Raw genomic sequence first — 20,533 nt, forward strand, 5'->3', positions numbered from 1 at the left:
GCCACACCACTTTCAAATTCCACCAGCTGCCACCGGCGTAGCACCTCACAAAATGGCAAGCGTGATCTCCCGTATTGAGAGGAAAGTCCCTGGGCCGGCAGCTTGTGGTCCAGTACAGCTGGCATGAAGTTAAACAGTTTGGCCGACTTACCAGGTTCGCTGTTGGAGATGCATCAATGTCTCTTCCAGCAGCAAGTGTCTTAGCGGCGCAACACCGGTTGGTAGATTGGATGGCGTCCAAACCAAACCCCCAAAATCTTGTTCTTATCTTGTTGCATTTGCTATGCAATCAAAGACAGAGTTGAACAAGCATTTGCAATGCAATAGGTCTCGCATTTACGAGAGTTTGAGCTATTGGCATTGTAAATGACAATACCTTTTATTTATGTTTTTAAAACAAAAACACAAATAAAAGGCATTGTTATTTGCAATGTCAATAGCTTGAACTATCGCAAATGTCAGAGCTATTGCATTGCAAATGCGTTAGGAGAGAGCTGTCTTGCTTTTTCCTGCCAGCAAGAGCAAGCAAGACAAAGGTCTTTGAAAAAATAGTGCTCAGAGGCTGTAATTAAAGCCTACAGAGCAACAACACACGTAGAAGGGGGTGTCCTCATAGGAGGTTACAAAATGGGAAAAGGTGGTACTAAGGTGGGACTACTAAGCCTATTGACTGATGAAAAGCCACAGTTTACAATGGACAATGACACGCCATTGAAAAAACTGGGCAGGAAGTGGGCGGAGCTTCATGTCCATACCTTAATACGGCATGCCTGGCAGAGCAGCGCATGCGCTGCACGGGCTTAACCTAAAAAAATGCTAAAATGGGGCCAATTAAGAATTTAAGTTTGTTCCTCAACCGGCTTAAGTAATAAGAGCTTGCACCTCTTATGATCAATTTTTATTTTCCTGCTATGCAGTATTAAATTAGGTTTGATTAATCATAATAGAGAGACTACTCTTCACACACGGGTTGTCTAGAATGAATTTGTATTAGTTACAATGTATAAAAATCATGTTTTCATTAATGCAATTGTTTGTATTATGTCTACATAGGGGTTTAATTATGCAATTATTAACTGTCCTGAAGATGGTCTGACGGACTTCTGCCACCCAAGACCGAAACGTCGACTCCATCATCTAATTCCACACCATTAGATAAACACAGTTGACTTTTTCTCATTACTGAAATTAGTCTCTGTTAAAATTATTTGGAAATAGATGTTATTTGATGAAATGTGGATCTGATTTAACCCGTCTTTCATGCTCTATTGCTTGAAACTTATTGTTCTTTTTGTACTCCCTTTTTTACTTTGATTTATATAAAAAGATTTGTGTTTTATTCACAAAAACAATTCCCGTGTGTGTACTTTTTATCTACAAATAGTTCTTTGATAACATTTACTGTTGGTGTATAATTCGTTTATAACACACCCCTGAACTAAACCATTAAGAAATTGAACTAAGTTACCACAAACAAAATCCCTTGTTGGCAACCTTACTATACCAATTTATCCGCCTAAGCCCTCAAGGGTTTATTGGGCTTACCCTTTACCTGTCATTCACAGAGGCGTAGCAACAGATCCCGCGGTGTAGATGTGCTCCAGGGGGCCCAATCCTGTACTGAGCACAGGGTGCAGGCACCTGGCCTGAGAGCTCCTCACTGGGTCCAGAGTGTTTGTTGGAAAGGCCTCTATGCACTTTGTAGGGGGTTCCCCTCAAGTTATGTTATGCCATTGAGCGCGCATGAAATAGTCCAATACTGTCCTTGTGTGCCAAGCTTGTCTAACCCTCACCAGGGATGTTAGGGGTGTATTTATTCTTTCCAATTCTAAAGCACCTTTCTTAATTTTTCATTCATCCTTTCTTCAGTCCTTCCATTTTTCGCCGGTGTTTCTAGTTGAGCACATAGCTGGGTTGTGGTTTTGATTTATTTCTTCCTCTCATCCCACAATACCTCGGTTTTGGACGCTGACTGTCCTGCCCCTTCTGCAGTGCTGTCGCTAGGGGTCGCTGTGATGATGAATAAAAGGGTCATCAGAAGTTATTCTGATGGCAGCCATTTTGATTTGAGAAGTCAGGAGATCAGGCGTGGGTTGAGGTGTCCCTTCCTGGGAATCCTTTGTGTAGGGTCGGTCAGTTAATTCAGTGGACCTGCAGGTTACAAGTTCGAGCCTGGCAGCATAATGCAGAAGTCAAGACAATGGTTGAAATAAGCTGGCGAATAATAACTCACAATTTCAGTGTAGGTAGAAAATCACATTAGTGGCATTTTAAATAATAATTGTAGTCACTAAATGCCTTGGGCGGGTTATGGGTGTACAGCAAGCTATATGTAGGATAAATCGCGGCTATCGTGCACATTGTCAGGTCTAACGGTGTCTAGAGCGTGGAAGAGCTGCGAAAATGTTTTCCTTGAATGCATGTAAAGGACCGGGTGTTGTCGTATGCTGGTATAACACTACTAAGAAGTTAAAAGAGGCATGCTTCAATCCAGAAAGTCGCCTCTTGCCCATACATCTATCTAAAATAGTCCCGGGTAGTCCTTTTATTTAATTTTGAAATAGTCTGGTACTCTTGGCTTGGAATTGTTCAGTTTATAGACTTATAAGGCGTGAAAACATCCTTCTTAGAAACAAATAATCTGCTGCTGCTAATATTTCATCTCTAAAGCGCGTGCATTCATTTTTCCTACATATACAGTGTATCAATTGGAGTAAATAAATTGCGCCTGACGTGGAAGCAGAAACATCGGAAGTCGGTCACAAGTTGGATATTTTAAACTGTGCTTCAACATATTTCCGCTCCAGTCTCTGTACGAACTAAAGACCCGCGTGCATGTGGTGTTGAATGCACGCACAGCTTGGCATCTATGACGCATTTCAGACAACCAATACATTAATTTTATGGGTAAAGCGGAAGAATTAAACAAGAGTCGAGAAGGGAGTTGGTCTTGTGATTTTAAGTGAACTGGTGGGGGTTTCCAGGACAGTCTGTCCTATTTGTAAAAGGGCAGTGATCAGCGGAAACACCTCTCCAGCACTGCTTTTGGTAAACGCACTTAACTAGGAAAAAAACACACGTGCTGTTGATGAAAGAAGGTTAAGTGTATAAGAAAAGTCACTTCTTTCCGCTGGAATGTGTGAAGATTGGAGATCTAAATCATATCTTTTACTGTTGAGGCACATCTGTCCATATTCAATAATGGTGTTAAACTGATGGGTTTAGCCATCCCAGAGTGGAAACACGCTGCTGGAAGGAAATGTGAATTGTAATGGCAGAAATCTCTGTACAAACGTAACCAAAACTTACGGCTAGTAACATCATTCACCCACAACTTTTACAGCTCTGCGCAAGCCAAGGATGTCGGTTTATTAAAAGACTAACAACCACCACCATTTTAATGTCATACGAGGCTACCTACGCACTCGGGTGATGTGGCCTTACTATGACATCAAATGAAAAGGAACTTCCGTGCACTTTACTCTCGCTGTGGATGGAAGAAAGGAGCAAACAAGCAAATCTGTTAAGTGTTCGGTATCTGCTGTTTAACATAAACAAAAGCATAAACACGTGGGCATGGCAGCAATCTTGTTTAAGCCAGAATACAGGCCCAGAGATAAAATGCTGACAGTGAGCGCAAGGTTAAAGCGATGGACAAAGGGAAAGTACGGCTGGCTCCCCGATAAAATATCACCCTGGTAGAAAGTGGTGCGAATTACCTCCATCGGCTTCTTTAGAAGACCCAAAGCAAAGGCAAGACAAGCCCGGCGGAGCGTGGCACGCGCGCTTGGCGGGGGAGCGCATTCCAGGTGGGGGAGCGGACCCTTTGAAGTGCGATGCCAAACGGATTGCATGGCGGCACGATGCGCGTGATTGTGCGCGTGCTCGCCATGCAATCCGCTTTTTGGAGCACCCTTAAATGCCCCTTACTATAGTCTCGCCTTGCGATCGCTTACGCGATAGCAAGGCGAGACCTAAAAATCAGCTTGTGTCTCCTTTCAAATTGTTGCTTATTTTATCCTGGAGAATGGTGTTTACTGTTCTTTCTCTGACTGCAAAGTTAAAGGATTTTCTAAAGTTAATTGTCTGACAAGTTAAATGAAAAGTGAGATGATGTCAATTTTACTCTAACATACAACATTTTAATAGCTGGTAAATTAACTGTATACCCATTTAAAAAAAAAAGAGCACTTAGCAAAGCTCATTGTTTGGGTAATTCTGAAGTGTGATGTAATCAAAAGTTTTAACCAGAACACTTTACATGGTGTTGTGCAAATGAGAAATATTTTCTGAAACCCAATTTCCACACATTATCGTTGGTACACTATATAGTTTTATCAGTACAAGTGGGACAGTTTATGGCCATTTCAATGGAAAATGTGCTGTCTGTAATCAAAGCGCACTACCACATTATGCATAAGTAATATATTTGTTAAAAGTGAGAGTTTTAGACATGAACTGGGAAACATTTCTGCCCCAGCCCTGATGACAATGCTATTAGTAAACTAAGAGGCCAGTCAGGGATCATGTGCACCCTATATGTAGTCTTGATTCACATTGTACATGCAGAAAATGTTTAGTCTATTAAATGAAAAAATCGTTTTTGTACAGCAGACATTCTGAACTCACATATTTGAAGGTGCTCTCATATATGATAATAAAGAACAAGCATTGGCATAGCCAATAGGTCTCACCTTTGGGAGCTTATAAGTGTTTAGTTATCCAGCACAATATACTTGGTGCAACAACATCAACTGTTGCATGGCTAGACACTTATAAGGTCCCAAAGGCGAGACCGATTGGCTATGCCAATGCTTATTTCAAGTTCCAGCTCTGTGTGGAAGGCACGTGAATTTAAGTTGTCTTTATTTGAGTGAGTCCCCGGCATTATTGAGCAGTGGCCCTTAATCGAGGAAAATGCTTAAAAACTGGATGACCCTCTGATCTGTGATGTGATCTGGATAGTAATTTATCAATAGCAGTGTGCTCTGTCTTACTCCTAACCATTAAGAGGCTAGTTTTCTATTTGTACCCCCACCCCATACACACACACCCTATTGGCTGTTAGCAGCTTCCAATTGACCGACCCACAGCCTCTATTGGCTGGGTGTCACCTCACGTGCCGCTACCTGCAGGTGTCCTCATTGGCTAAGGTGTTTTACTAGAGGTTGCAGCCAGACTGGGCGTCGTGCCAACCCTGGCTTGTCCTGGAGATGCTGTGCCCACCTGGCGCAACCTTTCTCCATACATCATCGCCTTCTCCCTGTCTCTTTCTATGTTCAGCTTCTGGTGCAGTCTCCTGCCCACGCCTGTCTATCTCCGAGACGACACGGGGCACTGAATTACCCAGCACCATCCACCAGACTGACAGTAAACGTGAAAGGTCGGAAAGTCCTCAGTCTCGGAGGCGCGCGCCTAAATCGAAAGAGCAGGCGTGAATTGAGTGAGAAAGAGACTAAATAGGAAGGGGGGACTGGGAGAAAATAAGAAAGAACAAGAAGGAGTATGGTGTAAGAGGAATAAGTAGAGGGAAATATGGATAAAGACCGAGAGAAGGAGAGGGCCAAAGACTGAGTACAACATAAGAGACAGACAATGCGAGAGAGGAGAGGGGGCGGCATGTTGGGGGGCAGGGAGGGGGTTTACAACCGACAGAGGGACGCTCCGCTGCATCCTGCTGCTGCCATTCATCGTCGGTGGGTGTGAAGTGCAGTCGCCTGTGAGAGGAACTCCCCGTGCCCTCGGGATAGCCCCCACCTAGCTGGAGAGGGCAAACCCCGCGCCCTGGAGCGTGGAGAGAGCGGCGCTGCACCAGCCCCCTCGCCCAGAGCACAACGGAGGACCTGTCTCTCCACAACGGAGCGCTGCACCTCCCGTTCCCTGCAGACAGGGGCCGTCTCGTGCTACACCTGAGCCGCGGATCCGTGCTCGAGACCATCTGTGTGTGGCTCCAAAGAGATATCCCGGGCTAAAACAGACTTCTGCGACCCCGGATCACCCGCGTGTCTCTTCAGAGCCAGGGACGCCTCAGAGCACTGCTGTCTCTCTGCCTGAGGACGCCTGTCTCTCCACCTGAGCACTAACGGCTCCGGCCGGGGAGTGCCCGTCCCTTCTTCCGTGAGCCCCGCCTGCTCCAGGAGGCGCCCGCTTCTCCTTCAGCTCCGCAGCCAAGGACTTACACCCACTGGGTCCCAGCAGGTAGGACAGTAACTTCACAGCGACTCTGAGCTGCTGGTCACTCTGTTAGGACATGCCATCTGTGGGGGCACAGGGCATCAATGTGGGCGAGACACTGCAGCAGGTGGTGTACAAGAGCAGCAGAGGGTGCACCTAGAGGCAGTTCGTGTGAGCGCTACGTGCTCATATCATATGCTACCAGAGAATGTTCTTGTAAACAGAAGTTTCTGTATGTGAATATTGTGAAAACCGGTCTTAACAGCAGTGTTTACCAAGGAATGGACTTAAACAGGCGTTCCTACCTGTGGAATAATTTTGGAATATTTTTTAATAGAGTATGTTCTAATTACCCACTAAATGTTCTGTTGAAAGAAATGGGGACAGGAGGTTGAATCGGTTAAATGTTATAGTAAGAGGAGTTTTTACCCATGGAGTATTCAACTAATATCTATGGAACGGTCTTTGAATGAGAAATATACTTAACAAGCACGGTCCGCTTTCACTTTCGTTCCTTGTGAAAGCTGCCACCGCGGACACAGCGCAGCACTCACCTGGGCTCCTGTCAGCAGCCTGCACATCCTTCTGGCCGTTTGTTTTCCCCGCCGCCTCCTGCCATCTGAGGCCGCAGTAGGGCGAAACTACAGGCCCCAGCATTCTCCTCCGCCCCGCCCACTTCCGCCGGACAACGCGCCCGGAGGCGCTATATAGAACGAGGCTCCCTCCGCGTCGCGGGACGCGCGCGGGCGACGCCGGGCAGAGCCCGGGCAGAGGGCGGGCCGTCAGGGGCAGACAGAGGCAGGGCAGGGCCACCCCCTTTCGGCCCACACTATCGAACCTCTGTATTGGCCTCGTCACTTAATTTCAGCCATGTATACAGATTATTAAGGACAGTGGCTACAGTTGCCAACACAACGGTTATCATTTATCACAAAGTCTGTAACCCGCCTTCTCGTTCGGATCCGGCCACACCACCCCCTACGAAGAGAAGTGAGGTGAGTGTATACATTCATCATGGGGAAACGTGCTAACACAGCTTCTGGCCAGGGTCCCAGATGTCTCCCTATTATCACGTCTACCCTGGAAAACATGTTAGGAAACGCTTTCATGTTGGTCACTTCCGAAATCGAGGACACGGAATGGAGACTATCTTTGGGTCAAACTACACTGCCGTCTCCAGTGTCCCGTGGTATTGTTGCTACTGACCCCACAACCCCTGTGCCTTTAACACCTAATATAATAGTTGTTAACCCCACCGATCATGGAAATCCATCTGGGGTTACAGAGGCCAATGAGGCCATTATTCCCACTGTCGAAATAGCTGATTCTCAGCCGGAAATGGAAGATGCCCCCCTTCTTGTTAAACCGGCTTCAAACAACAAGCCCTCTGGGGGAAAAGGAAGAATGGCAATATTAAAGCACCTACTGCTAAAAGAAAACAACCCCCTCGCAACATTAAAAGCCAACCGACTCCCCAGAGTATGTGGTCACGAGGGAAAACTACCGCAAATGTGGAACTTGCCAGTGCAAATATACACTCACATGGCCTAACCAACAGCACCGCTGATGTTACCATAATTGCAGTTGAAACGAACTCCATATGTACACAAACTGAGTTAATAACTGCTAATAGCATGTTGGGAAGGCCTACTGAGAACCTAATTGACACTATTGTGGACTCTACTTTTAAACTGTTGAAAAGTCTAATGGACAAACAGTTTAATCTTATTTTTAAACGCCTGGATAGGTTGGAGAGCCTAGTAAAGAAAGAAGATACCAAGAGGAAAGGGACAACGATTATTGATCAAATAAGGGGTGAACGTTTACTAAAGGATATGGAGGCTATCAACAAGGGCACTCAAGGTGGCTGTGGCAAATGTATCACAACTAGCGTAGATAATGTACGCGATAAATGTAATGGCAACAAGGAGAGCTTGCCCCACAGCCCCCTAACGAGTAATCTGGCCAGTTCATCACCCCTGTTAAAAGCTCCTGTGACCAACGAACCCTCCCGTCACTCATAACCCATCCCTAGGGGCCGTCCCTCCCACCCCCCTTGAGACAGTACCCCCAAACTCAATGTTACATACCAATCATGAGCCCACTCCCCTTACCCGGTCTAAAAAACATGCTGTTGCGGTACTTAATTTGCCGCCAGAAGCATGTCCTTATGTTTTAATTTTAGCCGGAGTACCACCTTTGCAGGAAAATCAAAATGAGTCTTGGGTTCAACTTAAGAACAAATGTATTGATTGGCTATGTAAGTTTAAGGGGATGGGCATGGAGATTGCTAATGAAATTTTGATGGTGAGACGGGTAGGCTGGGTTGGACCCTCGACAAAAAACATCACAGGTGACTGCATAGTCGTGAATTTTAGGTACCCTCCCCTGGTAAAAAGCATATTAAAACACAACTTCATTCATCCCAGCATTGCAACTGCTATAACTTCTCTACCACTAGGCTTCTTTTATAGACCACCCCAAATAAATCGTCATCCCGCTACTTCGATATATCCTGTACACAATCGGTTCAATGTCCTGACTGATTTAGAGGGTCAGGATTGACTCCCGGGTAAACTTCTAAATACTGCAGTCCAGCCTTGGGAGGCATTAACAGCTAACCTGCCCATGGATAAAACCATCCTAACCAAGAACACTCGAACAGTTCGCCCGGCAGAGCATCCTCCCTCTAATCCTGTCATTTGCGAACCCATGTCTCCCAATCAACAATTAAAAATTTTAAGCTGGAACATCGCAGGCCTAAAATCAAAATTGAACATAGTAGAGTGGACACAAATGGTCAGCAGTTTCGATGTTTTGATGTTTCAGGAGACATGGAGTACTACTAGCTTGTTATTTGAGGGTTTTGCATGCTTTAATAGTACTGCTTCTACTCCTGATGCTGGCAGACCCAGTGGGGGCCTATCCACATGGATAAAAATCACCGCAGGTAGTAGCATTAAACCTCTGGAAACAAATGACAGTCATTTTCAGGCTATAATATATTCAAATGGGATCACGATATGTTTCATAAATTTTTATAATAATGATTTTAAATCACTGCCAAATAGGAATTTTATCTCTTTATTTGATTTTATTGATGACATGATAGAGGGTAATGGGCCCAGGAAACTGGATGGAATTTGTTTAGGGGGCGATTTTAATGCTCATTTGTATAAAAGACCGCACAACATCACAGCCTCATCTCCCACGATAATTCCTTGCAAAAGAGGGGAAGAATTTCTTAACCATTTATCCTCTAGGGATTTAACCAATGTCATGGAAAAAGCTGGTGGCATACCCGATAACGAGCAACCGCCTACTTTTATAGGCCGTGGTTGCTCATCAATCATTGATTACGTTTTTATATCATCGGCCCTTGAGAATTGCCTAGTTAAGGCTGAGGTCCTACCAACTAGTTACAGCGACCACAACCCCATATTGACAACTATCAAATTTGTCAATAAAACCATCAAACGAAAAGAAATAGGGGCTAGGGATCTGGCCGTATCCACCGATAAACTTAGAGTAATCTGGAAAGGAATAAATAATAAAGCATTACTCGCGCGAATTATAAAACTCTATCCTTCAATGGTGGAAACGTGCCTGTCCAGCGACTCCCAAGACATAGAGATTGTCGAAGGCCTTTATCGGGTTGTGCTCTGCCATTAAAAAGGAAATCTCAAAACCTATTAGGCAACAGAGCAAGAATAAAGGATGGTTCGATGGGTCCTGTTCACGGGCAAATCGGGACCTCCGCAAGGCATTGGCCGAAAAACCTCGGAATATTACGCTGGTTTCGGCCTTGAGAAATCGTTATAAGAAAGTAATCAAACTACGTACAGATGAGATTCTGAAGGAGAGGTGGGACTCACTGGCACGTACTGCCGCGCTCAAAGATGTAACAGGGTTCTGGGGCGAGGTAAAAGCTCTGAGGTCCATGGGATCCAATTTAACCCCCATCAACTGTAATATACCAAGTAAATCATGGGAGGAGCATTTTGCAAAAATATATGCAGCCCCTGTAACAACTATCGCTCTCTCTTGCCCTGTACCAAAGGTTGATATATCTATCCTTGAGGTGGAAGATGCCATTATCCAAAGCGCAGGGAACAAAGCCCCAGGCCCTGATGGTCTATCCATCGACCTAATTAAATCCGAACTAGACTTTTGGTCCCCCCTGCTTTGTAATCTTTTTAACAAACTGTCCAACACCAAAATCCCAGAAACTTGGTCAAGCAGCATCATCGTACCTATCTTTAAGAAGGACGATAGATTAAACCCTAGCTGTTACCGCCCTATATCTTTAATAGATAATACATTGAAAATTCTGGGCAGGGTGATTTTTAATAAAATCAGACTTTGGGCAGAGGAAAATCAAATTTTACATTCCTGCCAGCTGGGATTCAGAAGTAAAGTGGGAACTGTAGAACAGTGTCTGAATTTAAACCTCATATTAGACAAGTACACCATTGCTAAAAAAGTCCCTTTGTACTTGGGCTTTATGGACTTATCATCAGCGTTCGATTTTGTTAATCGATCAAAACTATGGGAGATTCTCCTAAATTACGGATTAGATGAGTCACTTGTTTATTTCCTGGCACATCTGCATAGAGACCTCAAAGCTCGCGTTAGGATAAACAATGATGGAGAGGTCTCCGGGGATATTTTAATTGGTAGGGGGGTCAGACAAGGTTGTGTCTTGGCCCCCTTACTTTTTATTCTTTATATAAACGAATTAAATAAATCCCTGTCTAAATCCACATGCGATGTGCCGAAAATTAATGGCAACTTACTCCCAGTATTGTTATACGCAGATGACGCGGTCCTGATGGGCCGCACACCTAAAGCACTACGCACTTTAATCATGGGCTTTGTCTCCTTCATGGCTGGTTTGGACTTATGCACTAACTTTAAAAAGTCATATATCATGTCGTGCGGTCCAACTAAATATCGCATCAATCATATAGCCTCAGGAGAGAACATCCTAAAAAGCACCAGCACTTTTCCGTACCTGGGCCTGATTTTTTCAGACACTGGCTCATGGGCCGCACACGTAGCGCATGGCAGAAATAAACTCGCAAAGGCAGTCAATTCTATTATTAGCTTACAACAGTAAGAGAAGTGTGGCTCACTGGTTAGAGTAGGCAGACCTGGAAGCAGAGGTCAGCCCGGGACCAGGGTTCAATTCCCGGCTCGCCTGGGTCTTGAGTCCATAAATTGTCCATGGACTCGATAATTCTCGCTCCAGTGCATACTCGATTCATGGGTTCACACTCTGCGACTCTGGGCAATAGCTTGCTTAATCTCCACAATGGCCCCTCGCGGCGGGATGCCTGGCTTTCACCTTGTGGATGCCCTGCTGGGTTATCTCACAGGGGAATACCAGGACGGGTTCCCTAAGCAAGCGCATAGAGACCGGTTTGTGATTTGCGCTATATAAATATCTGTACATTTACATTTACAACAGCCAAAGAGAGCTGAGGTTATGATGCCCCTAATACAGATCTACAAATCTCAATGCCTACCTACCGCAACATACGGCGCTGAGGTGTGGGGGTACACTAATAGTAGTGGCATCCAAAGAGAAGAAAATAGATTCTGTAGAAAGATTTTGGGGGCTCAAATTTCATCACCCACCTACATATGCCATAAAGAGCTAAACTTGTATTACGTTGAGGATTTTATCAAGTCCCGGCCAGCTTTGTTCTGGCTGAAGATATGGCAAAATCCGGCTGCAATTTTAACACAGGAAATAATCAATGACTGCCTCAAATGTGACAGGGGCAGCTCTATACGGTGGCTTAACGCTGTAAAGGAAAGTTTAGCCAGTGTAGAACTGGAACACATCTTTTTTGACCGTTCAAACACAGAGGGCGTGAATATTAAGACATTGAGAGAGGCATTATTTGACTCATACCGAAGGGAAAGAGAACGTTCAGAGCTTCTTAAATCTTCAATAATCAGATATACTTACATCTCGCCTAGCCCAGGTTATAAGAAAGATACACTACAGGAATATCTTAAAAAGAGTATCGGAAGATGTAATAGGAGCCTGCTCTTTCGCCTTAGAGATGGAAGTATAAAATACTCCCTTTGCTTCCCTCTTGGTTTTAACAAAAATTTAGAGCATTTACTCTGCCCATGTGGGAACGGTCAAAAACAAACAATTCTACACTTCCTTCTTTTCTGTAACTTTTATAATAGTTACACTAAACAGTATTTTATTCCTCATTTTAAGTCACTTGCTATCACTGACCATAAAATGGCATATAACGAAATACTACAGTTAGGAAGTGATATGATGATTTTTAGAGTAAGTTCTTTTTTATATTCCGCGGTTCGCTCACGAAAAACAATGGATATCTTATAGTTTGTATTACACCTGCTATTCCTGTTATTCAATTTATTGCTTACAGCTTGCTCATTTGCACATGGTTATAGTTAGACTGTTGTATGCATAGTGTGTACACTGAAATTGTGAGCACCTTATTTCTAGTTTGCACAACTTTATGATATTGACAAGATGCCTTGGCTATATAAACGAATTTACTTGCACTTTATTGCTACCCTGCACTTTCTGCCCATGTTTTAACAGTATTATTATGAAATTGATCATGTTTTTATTTTTGTTCTATGTTTGTATTTTTATCTTATTGGTGGTGATTTGTACTTTTATGGATATTTTATCTGAATAAAGACCATTTGAAAGCTTTCTTGTCTTTATGGGGCCATGTGTTTGAAACACATGGCCCCATAAAGATAAGAAAGCTTTCACGACGCACGGAAGGCAGACGAGCCCGTCCAGATGGGACGGCTCAAAAAGCCGGGGCAAAAACGTCACCAACAGCTCTTTTCCAATGGCTGGCCACCGCTTAGCATAAACAGTGACGCCAGCCAATGGAAAAGAGGGGCGGGGCTTAATGCCCTTTACAGAAATACCCTACATCATTAAATCTCGCCAGCGAGACTGTGCATGTGTGCAGCCTACGCCAGGTGAGACCTAAAAAGGCGACTGTGATATACCATTTTTGCCTAGAATCATCCAATAGTAGACCAGTTTATGGGTCATGAATATTACAGTTTGGTCAAGAAAATTATTCCAGTCACCAGACCTTCAGGTCTGGTAAGATTTTCATGTTTTTCGAGGCCTAAAGTACTGGAAAAGATCTTCCTGAACCACTGTTGGATCTTTAAAAGGGCACCCGGCAGCATTTTCATGATCCTGATCATACTTGGAGCCTGACAACCTCCACATCTGATCAGGAGTCAAACCTTCTAATGAAAGCTGTCAGCCAGCTGGTCCTCCTACATATGAACAAATAGCCATGGCCAGGACATAGTAAAGCTGCTCACCAGAACCTAGCCCTTTTGGTCATAAGGAATGTTTTTAAAAAGCACTTATGGAGACAGGGTTTCTTCCAAGAGAGTAACAAATAAAGGCTGTGCTGGCCTTTGCTCTCCTGTATTGGAAAATGAAATTAAAACCAAACAAAGAGGCCTCCCTTCACGCTAAGGTGTAACATAAACGCTCTATGGTGGTCTTCGTCACCTACCCAAATAAAATGTATTAAAAATATAGCCTTCAACAGCTGCTCTTTTAAGCTCCTGATGGCAAACAATGGAATTACACCTTTCTTTTTATGTGTTTTCACTTCAGGGAGACCTATATGTTGAAAGTGGCAAGGCAGCCTTACAACTACAACTAATATATCTGAGGTGGTATATTATTAGACAGTGGAATTGCAGTGTCCTATGTTTTTTATGTCATCAGGTATGACATCACTGATGATGTTACATATTGCAGTGCCATTGACATAACTGATCTTACTGAAGTTGTACACAACCTCTCTCTTCTGCATTTGTTAGCTGTCTTTGAAAACAGGATTGTTTCAACATCCTATGTCTAGAACCTCTGGGCATGACCAAAGGCCATGCCATGCAGGCTCTGGATTGGGGGCGTTGAGCTTGCGCTGAACTAGGAGACCACTGTACAATGCAGAAGCTGTGCCCAGCAAGCTCCAGGGGCAAAAGGAGAGTGGTGGAGTGGCAGAATGTTGCTTGGTTGTGTATTGTATAGTGCAGGTTATAGGTGGAGATGAAAAAAAGCATGGGTGGAATGTGCAGGGCATGGCTAGATATGTGCAATGGATCAATGCGCTGCAGAGAATGGCTAGGGGCGCACTGTGTGCCTGGAAGTGTACATGTCATAGATATGAAGATAATGCTCAAGGGTGCGCAGAAAGCTTGGTTGGGCCTGGGTGGCAGTTAAATACAAAATCAATTTCAGTACATTTGGCAGTAATTAGAAAACCCCAGATTAAGTTTATGTAAACATTGTTATCACATCAGTTTTATGGATGAAAGATTAAAGGAGGCCAAATGCTAGAGAAAAAACTGCAGCTAGGTCACACAGGGTATAATGACCATTTTCCGTATTCTAAAAATCCATTGATTGAATTCCATCCACATCTTACCCAAACAAAAATACTCAACTCTTAAAAATACAAACATAATGTTATTTTACTGAACCATTTGTGGATCTACAAGGCCCATCCTTATAGATTTCATAATAAATCCCCAAAAGTCGTTGAAGGCAGAAAAAGTAGCATGCATGTGGACATCATGAGCATGTGTCCCTTGTAATTACGTATAAAGGAGGTGTGTTATCATATACTGCAACACTTTTATTGTAGCACCCCTTAATGCTTAATACAATAGTTAAACAGATGTCTGCATCTCCAAAGCTGTCACAACCAATTGATAAGCATATTCGACGACTCTGCCTGTGTATGCAGGTCTGACTGTGACAAAGACAAAAAAGTTTATAGAAGGATCTGATTGTTGCGGTGAAGGAGGAGGCCAATTACACTGTTAAATAATTTAACTTTAAGAATTAAATCCCACAGTTGCAAATACTTTTCCAATGCAAACTTAGTAAGAGCTAACTATACTGAGAATGCTCTGGGCTGCTTCTTCCAATTTAACGCAGGTCAATAGACCTTTGTAGGAGCATTAACACCTGCTGATTTCCATGTCCCCTGTGCGAATCATTAAATGCTTCAGGCATTAATTATCACAATTAAAGTTTACCTAATATTTGTAGGGACTGTGCATACTTGTAATATAATCATCCAAACCTTTATAATGTACCACAGTATCTTATTCTTCCCCCTCTTAAGATGTATACCCTCCCTAAGCATTAGAAAACTGCGTTCTGTTTACTATGAAGAAATAAGCCAAGAAAGGAAAGCCTAACATCCCCGCTCATCAGCCGAGTTACTTGGCTGCCAAAAGTGTCCTATAGTAGTAGTTTAAAGTCTGGGACAAAGTAATCCCTGTTCATCAATGGTAGTTTAAAAAGCATGCAAAGTCCCTCTGTGATTTATTATGTCCGAAAAATAAGCAGTGGTATCCCAGTTGGAAATAAATCTTTATTGAAAGAAAAAGGGGTCTACTCAAATACTGAAGTTTAAATATCAATCTACACTTATATCGATTCCTCATTATCAACATCCAGCATATCATCATCCCAAGTGAATGTGTTTATTTCCCAATGTTTGTCTACCTTGACGATATGTCGGTGTAAGATATTGTGGAGTCGATATATGCGAATTTCGATAGTCTTTACCTGGATATAGTGACCTACAATTTAGTTAGGCCAGTTTGTTCCACATCTATCTCTTGGCAAATTATTTTTGGGGGAATACAATTTATATAACCCTTTTCCATATGGCAAAAGTTTTACACCCTGTCACAATATACCCTACAAGAAGTAAAAAGATTGAAATCAGAGCTGTTAAATAATGTCTTACAGGAATCGACTGGGAGGACATCCTCACTTATTTGTTTGCCCCCATTAATAGAAGCTACCACATCACATAATAGACTAGAACCAGCCAGTGCCATCACCTGTCTCAATATCCGCGTTGTAGGAGAAACACCTTGCAAATACTACACCCCACTTTACTACCTGCATCACACATGCCTTCCATCAGTGTTGTAATAAACGTCTCACCCGTTTCTCCAGCCAGTATCCTTGCTGTGGATTCCCAATGCTCATATTAGCCTTCTATCCTCTTTCACTGGTCACTCCAATGCCTGGTTTCATTAGCTGCTATTTAATTTCAGCATTACCTGCTCATACCTGTTGATGGAGTGAAGGGATGTCCGAGAGGACACCAAGATGCCAACAGCATGCTTCAACTCTAATTGCCTAGGCACATCTCTCCTCCCAGAATTACTGCTCTAGGAGCATCAAAACATATTGTAGCCCAATGGATGAGTGCATCCCAGAGTATAATTGATGAAGCTATTTCCCTATTCATCAGTCAAAGTCCCTTGATTTTGTTTTTCAAATGTTCTTAGAAGATGGCATCACCGTAAAGGGCTCAGCAAAATGTCCATTGTGTTTCACCTATGTTGTGGGCTGGCACTATAAAGTCCAAAGAAATAGGGCCACAGCCAAATGTTACCTTTTGATGTATTTAATAACAGTACGATCAAGAATAACAGACCTAGCCAAGACGAAGTCTGTCAGATTAATTGAGGTGACAAGATGAAAAAGATGTGTAGCCAGGAAGAATTATCTGCAATCCAAGCTATTTCGCAGTCTAAGAGAGGTCTCAACTTACCTTACACCTGCATCATTCAAATTGGGGGCATCCAAAGTGAATATAGTTAATATATTAAACCCTCTTTCAAGAGACACAATCATCTCCCTTCCCCCGAGAATCTGACAGAGACTTCAGGACATTTCCATTTATTAGGAACACTCAATATGGCCACCATTATGGCACGAACCTGATCAGTACTTCATACATTGTGGAGATGGTGCCAGTTCTGCTTAACACAGTAATTAAAAGCAACACAGTCATTAAAAGTATGCAGAAGAAAATCAGGTTTAGGAGTTTTACTTTTCACTTCCTCACAAAATAATCTCTGCTTAGTCAACGCACGTAAACTTTTTATGTCATAATATGACCCGTTGATGCAATGCTGAGCAAAAAGAAAATTATATGGCAACTTCAATATATATTTCTATCTAGCTATTATAATGTTCTAACATGCGACGGCATTGATTAGTGGGCAGAGTATGTGCAGTGGCACTCCACGGAGTTACAAAAAAAACTCAGTGGAACTCTGCTCCACCCCAGTCTCACCCCCAATTTAAAAAAAAAAAGAAAAAAAATCACTTCCCTGCTCTCTGGCGACTCCGGGCTGCCCTCCTCCTCGCCTTAGTCTCTCCTCCTCACCACCATCCTCGTCGCCGGTCACAAACCCCTACGTATTATGTCTTGAGTGGACTGCGCATGCGCAGTCCACACAAGATGTAAAACGTAGGGGTTTGCAGCAAGGACAAGGAGGGCGGCGAGGAGGAGACACCACATCGAGGGGGAGGGCAGCCCGTAGACGCCAGAGAGGAAGGAAGTGTTTTTTCTTTTTTATTTTGGGCCGTGACGCAGGGGCTAACTCCGCTGTGCCACAGAGTTGGAGTTTTGCCTGAACTCCATGTTCCTAGCGGAGCGTGAAGTTGGCAAAACTCCGCTGGCAGAGCAGAGTTCGCCGCCTGGGGTCTGTGAATCTCAATATCTTTCAAAATGCAGATGTTTTTTATTTTAAAGACAACTGTTTATTCAAACGGTTTATTTAGGAGACTTTATTCACTAACATTTCAGTATTTTGTTTTGCTAGAAGCATAAGAATGCAGTTTTAATAATGCATTCTTCTATATTCCAGTCTCAAATAGTTGTAAATAGCTTGTGTAAACGATATACTAAGTTGTACCCAGAAGAACACAGACCTACACATCCCTTTTATTTTGCTTATACTAGCTTCTTTTTTTAATCTGTCTCCTGGAAATTAGTTTTAAATGTTTATGTGTAAACACCACTTTGTTTCTAAAAGCACAAGTTTTGAACAGGAAGTAATCATGCAGAACAGCTTTGACTTTGCAAATTTCTTATGCAGGTCTTTTACTAGGTGTCTTCTATGATTCAGGACATCAGAAGTTAAGAGTTTGCAGGCTTCTTGGAGGCCTTCTAAGTGTTATCTCCCTTCTTGCAATCATTGCAGCTTTGAGGAAATTGGGGTCTAAGCATTAATTGGCATCAAGATTGAACACAACATTTTCATGAGAAAGAGTGATTTTTTTTGTTTTACCGGGATCCTGCTCCAAGCATAAGAGCTGCAGTAGAATATAGACATTGTATATAACTGTCATCAGTTGAAAGGTGGTCAGGTATTATTTGCAGTGTGTCAGCAGCTGCAATGCATTTCATATGCGGAGTTCCATGTCATGTTTTGAGCTGGAAACATTTTTTTTAATCTGCTGATTTTGCTGCATGTGCTAGATTCTGTGGCAAATGCAGCAAATCAACAAATGGGTGGAATATATAACTGAATCATATCATTTCTGTAGCCCAATTTATTATAGGTGCATGCAGGTAGCCAACTAAAAAAACAGGATTTTGTCTGCTTTATTGCCTATAATTCTTTCACTGTTGACGTGATATTGTTAACCTTCAGTATATTCAGGAACTATTAAACTGTGATGTTAATCCACTGGATGGAAGGTATTTATATTTCAATATCTTTAATTTAAATAACCTTTTTTTCCTTTTAGGGGCAAAGTCATCATGTTCATTAATTGTATACGAGCCGCAGGTGCAAGATATTTATGCTCAGAACATACTCTAATATTGTCAAAAGCGACAGTAGGTTGCCGAAGATCATGGTTGGATTGTCCCACCATACCGCAGTCACAACAGAAAGGCACGCTAACTGGTGGGGGAGGATGGGCCCCGTGCCGAGGTGTGTCTACCACAATGCGGTTTCGGGAGGAGTACAAGGATTCTGGTGGTCCAGACGCTGCAGAGCAATTCAAGTTGATCTACAGATTCCCAGGGATTCGCTTCTGTCGTACATTTTCCAGACTTAAGCTGATGCAAACGTCCATTACATTGATCTTGCTTCCACCTGTGTATTATCTCTATTGGCTTGGAGACCTATCGTATACATCAACTGTTTACTCTACAGGAATTGCAGTGTTTGCCACGGTTATGCTTTATTCCATCAGCTATTATTTGAGGCGAATCATTGGTATGATGTATTTAAATGAAGCCGGTACAGTAGTCAAGGTCTCTCATTTGACGTTTTGGGGTCGAAGGAATGACCGACTCATACCAGTTACAAATGTAATGGCCCTCAGCGAAACTGGAGACAATCAAAATGAAATTCTTCTTCAGTTCAAACAATACAACAGCCCAGAGCTTCTATATTTTACAGTTAGGTTTGGCCAGATAACCGATAAAAATAAATTTGTTCATGTGTTTGGAACATTCCTTTGATTTCTTTTATTTGAACTGCCTTTCTATATGTAGAAAAATACAAAAAATAATGATGCTGACTTTCAAGGTTTGGATCTTTAGCAAGAGGTTATGTCGAATAAGTCGATTGCATTGATAGCGAATACATAAGAATTTACAGAAGAATGAAAAGCCAGCTTTTGGAAAGTGCACCACTTCATTTTAGAATGTTGTTTGAACAATTGTGCCCCTTCATTTCTAACTAAATTTCAGGTTCTTGTGGAATTATCAAAATCTAAAACCTTGCTCATCAACGTACCCCTCTCCACCACTATAATAATGTATTGGTTTAAGAATATAAATAGCACGCGTGGAGAAAGACTGTCTATTGAGGTTGAAGATGTGCTGTGTGTGGATTACAGTAACTAGTAAATACAAACCGTTATTACTACATGAGAATAAGGTGTGTGAAACATCAATAAAAAAATAAACCACATTCCTGAGAGTGTCTTTCATCTACTTACCCTCTGTGTTAACTGTTCACTTTGCTATTCTTACAACTGAACATTGACTATAAACCAAACAAAGTTTGTCTTTACTTTTTCAATATATTTTATAATTAATTAAATGACATAAGCTTATTGGGGCCTATTTATGTTATGATAATAAAACTTACTATAGCGCACAAATTACCCCCGAAGAGGTATCTTGGCGCTGAAAATAAGTACAGGCGAGACAGGGCAGCAGATTAAAATAGAACGGTCTTAAGTTGTTTTCTGAAGTTGGCATAATTAAAACAAGCGTGGATGCGCAAAGTCAAGTTATTCCAGTAAAACGGAGCCAGGTAGGTGCAGGACCTACCACCACATCTTGTCAGTCGAACAAAAGAAACTGTTAAGGCTTTATCCTTAGGACTGAAGTTCCTGACTGGGCAGTGGCATTTAAGTTTCTGTGTTCGGACCACTGCATGTTAATGATTTATGAATAAGACAGCACATTAAAAAAATGGTCCTTTTCTTAATAGATAACCAATGTAAGGCTCTTAGCAGAGG

General features: G+C 42.6%; 1 protein-coding gene across 1 annotated transcript in view; it reads left to right on the top strand.

The window, feature by feature from the left end:
• Positions 1–19,977, top strand: part of TMEM186 (transmembrane protein 186) — a 65,022-nt gene extending 45,045 nt beyond the window's left edge. Inside the window, exon 2 of the mRNA XM_085628333.1 lies at positions 18,800–19,977. Coding sequence (XP_085484459.1) covers positions 18,813–19,523 — 711 coding nt within the window. The 5' untranslated portion in view covers positions 18,800–18,812 and the 3' untranslated portion in view covers positions 19,524–19,977. The remainder of the gene's footprint in view (positions 1–18,799) is intronic.
• Positions 19,978–20,533: the final 556 nt, after the last annotated feature.

This window comes from Triturus cristatus, chromosome 10, assembly GCF_964204655.1.
Source record: "Triturus cristatus chromosome 10, aTriCri1.1, whole genome shotgun sequence".
Classification (NCBI taxonomy): Eukaryota; Metazoa; Chordata; class Amphibia; order Caudata; family Salamandridae; genus Triturus; species Triturus cristatus.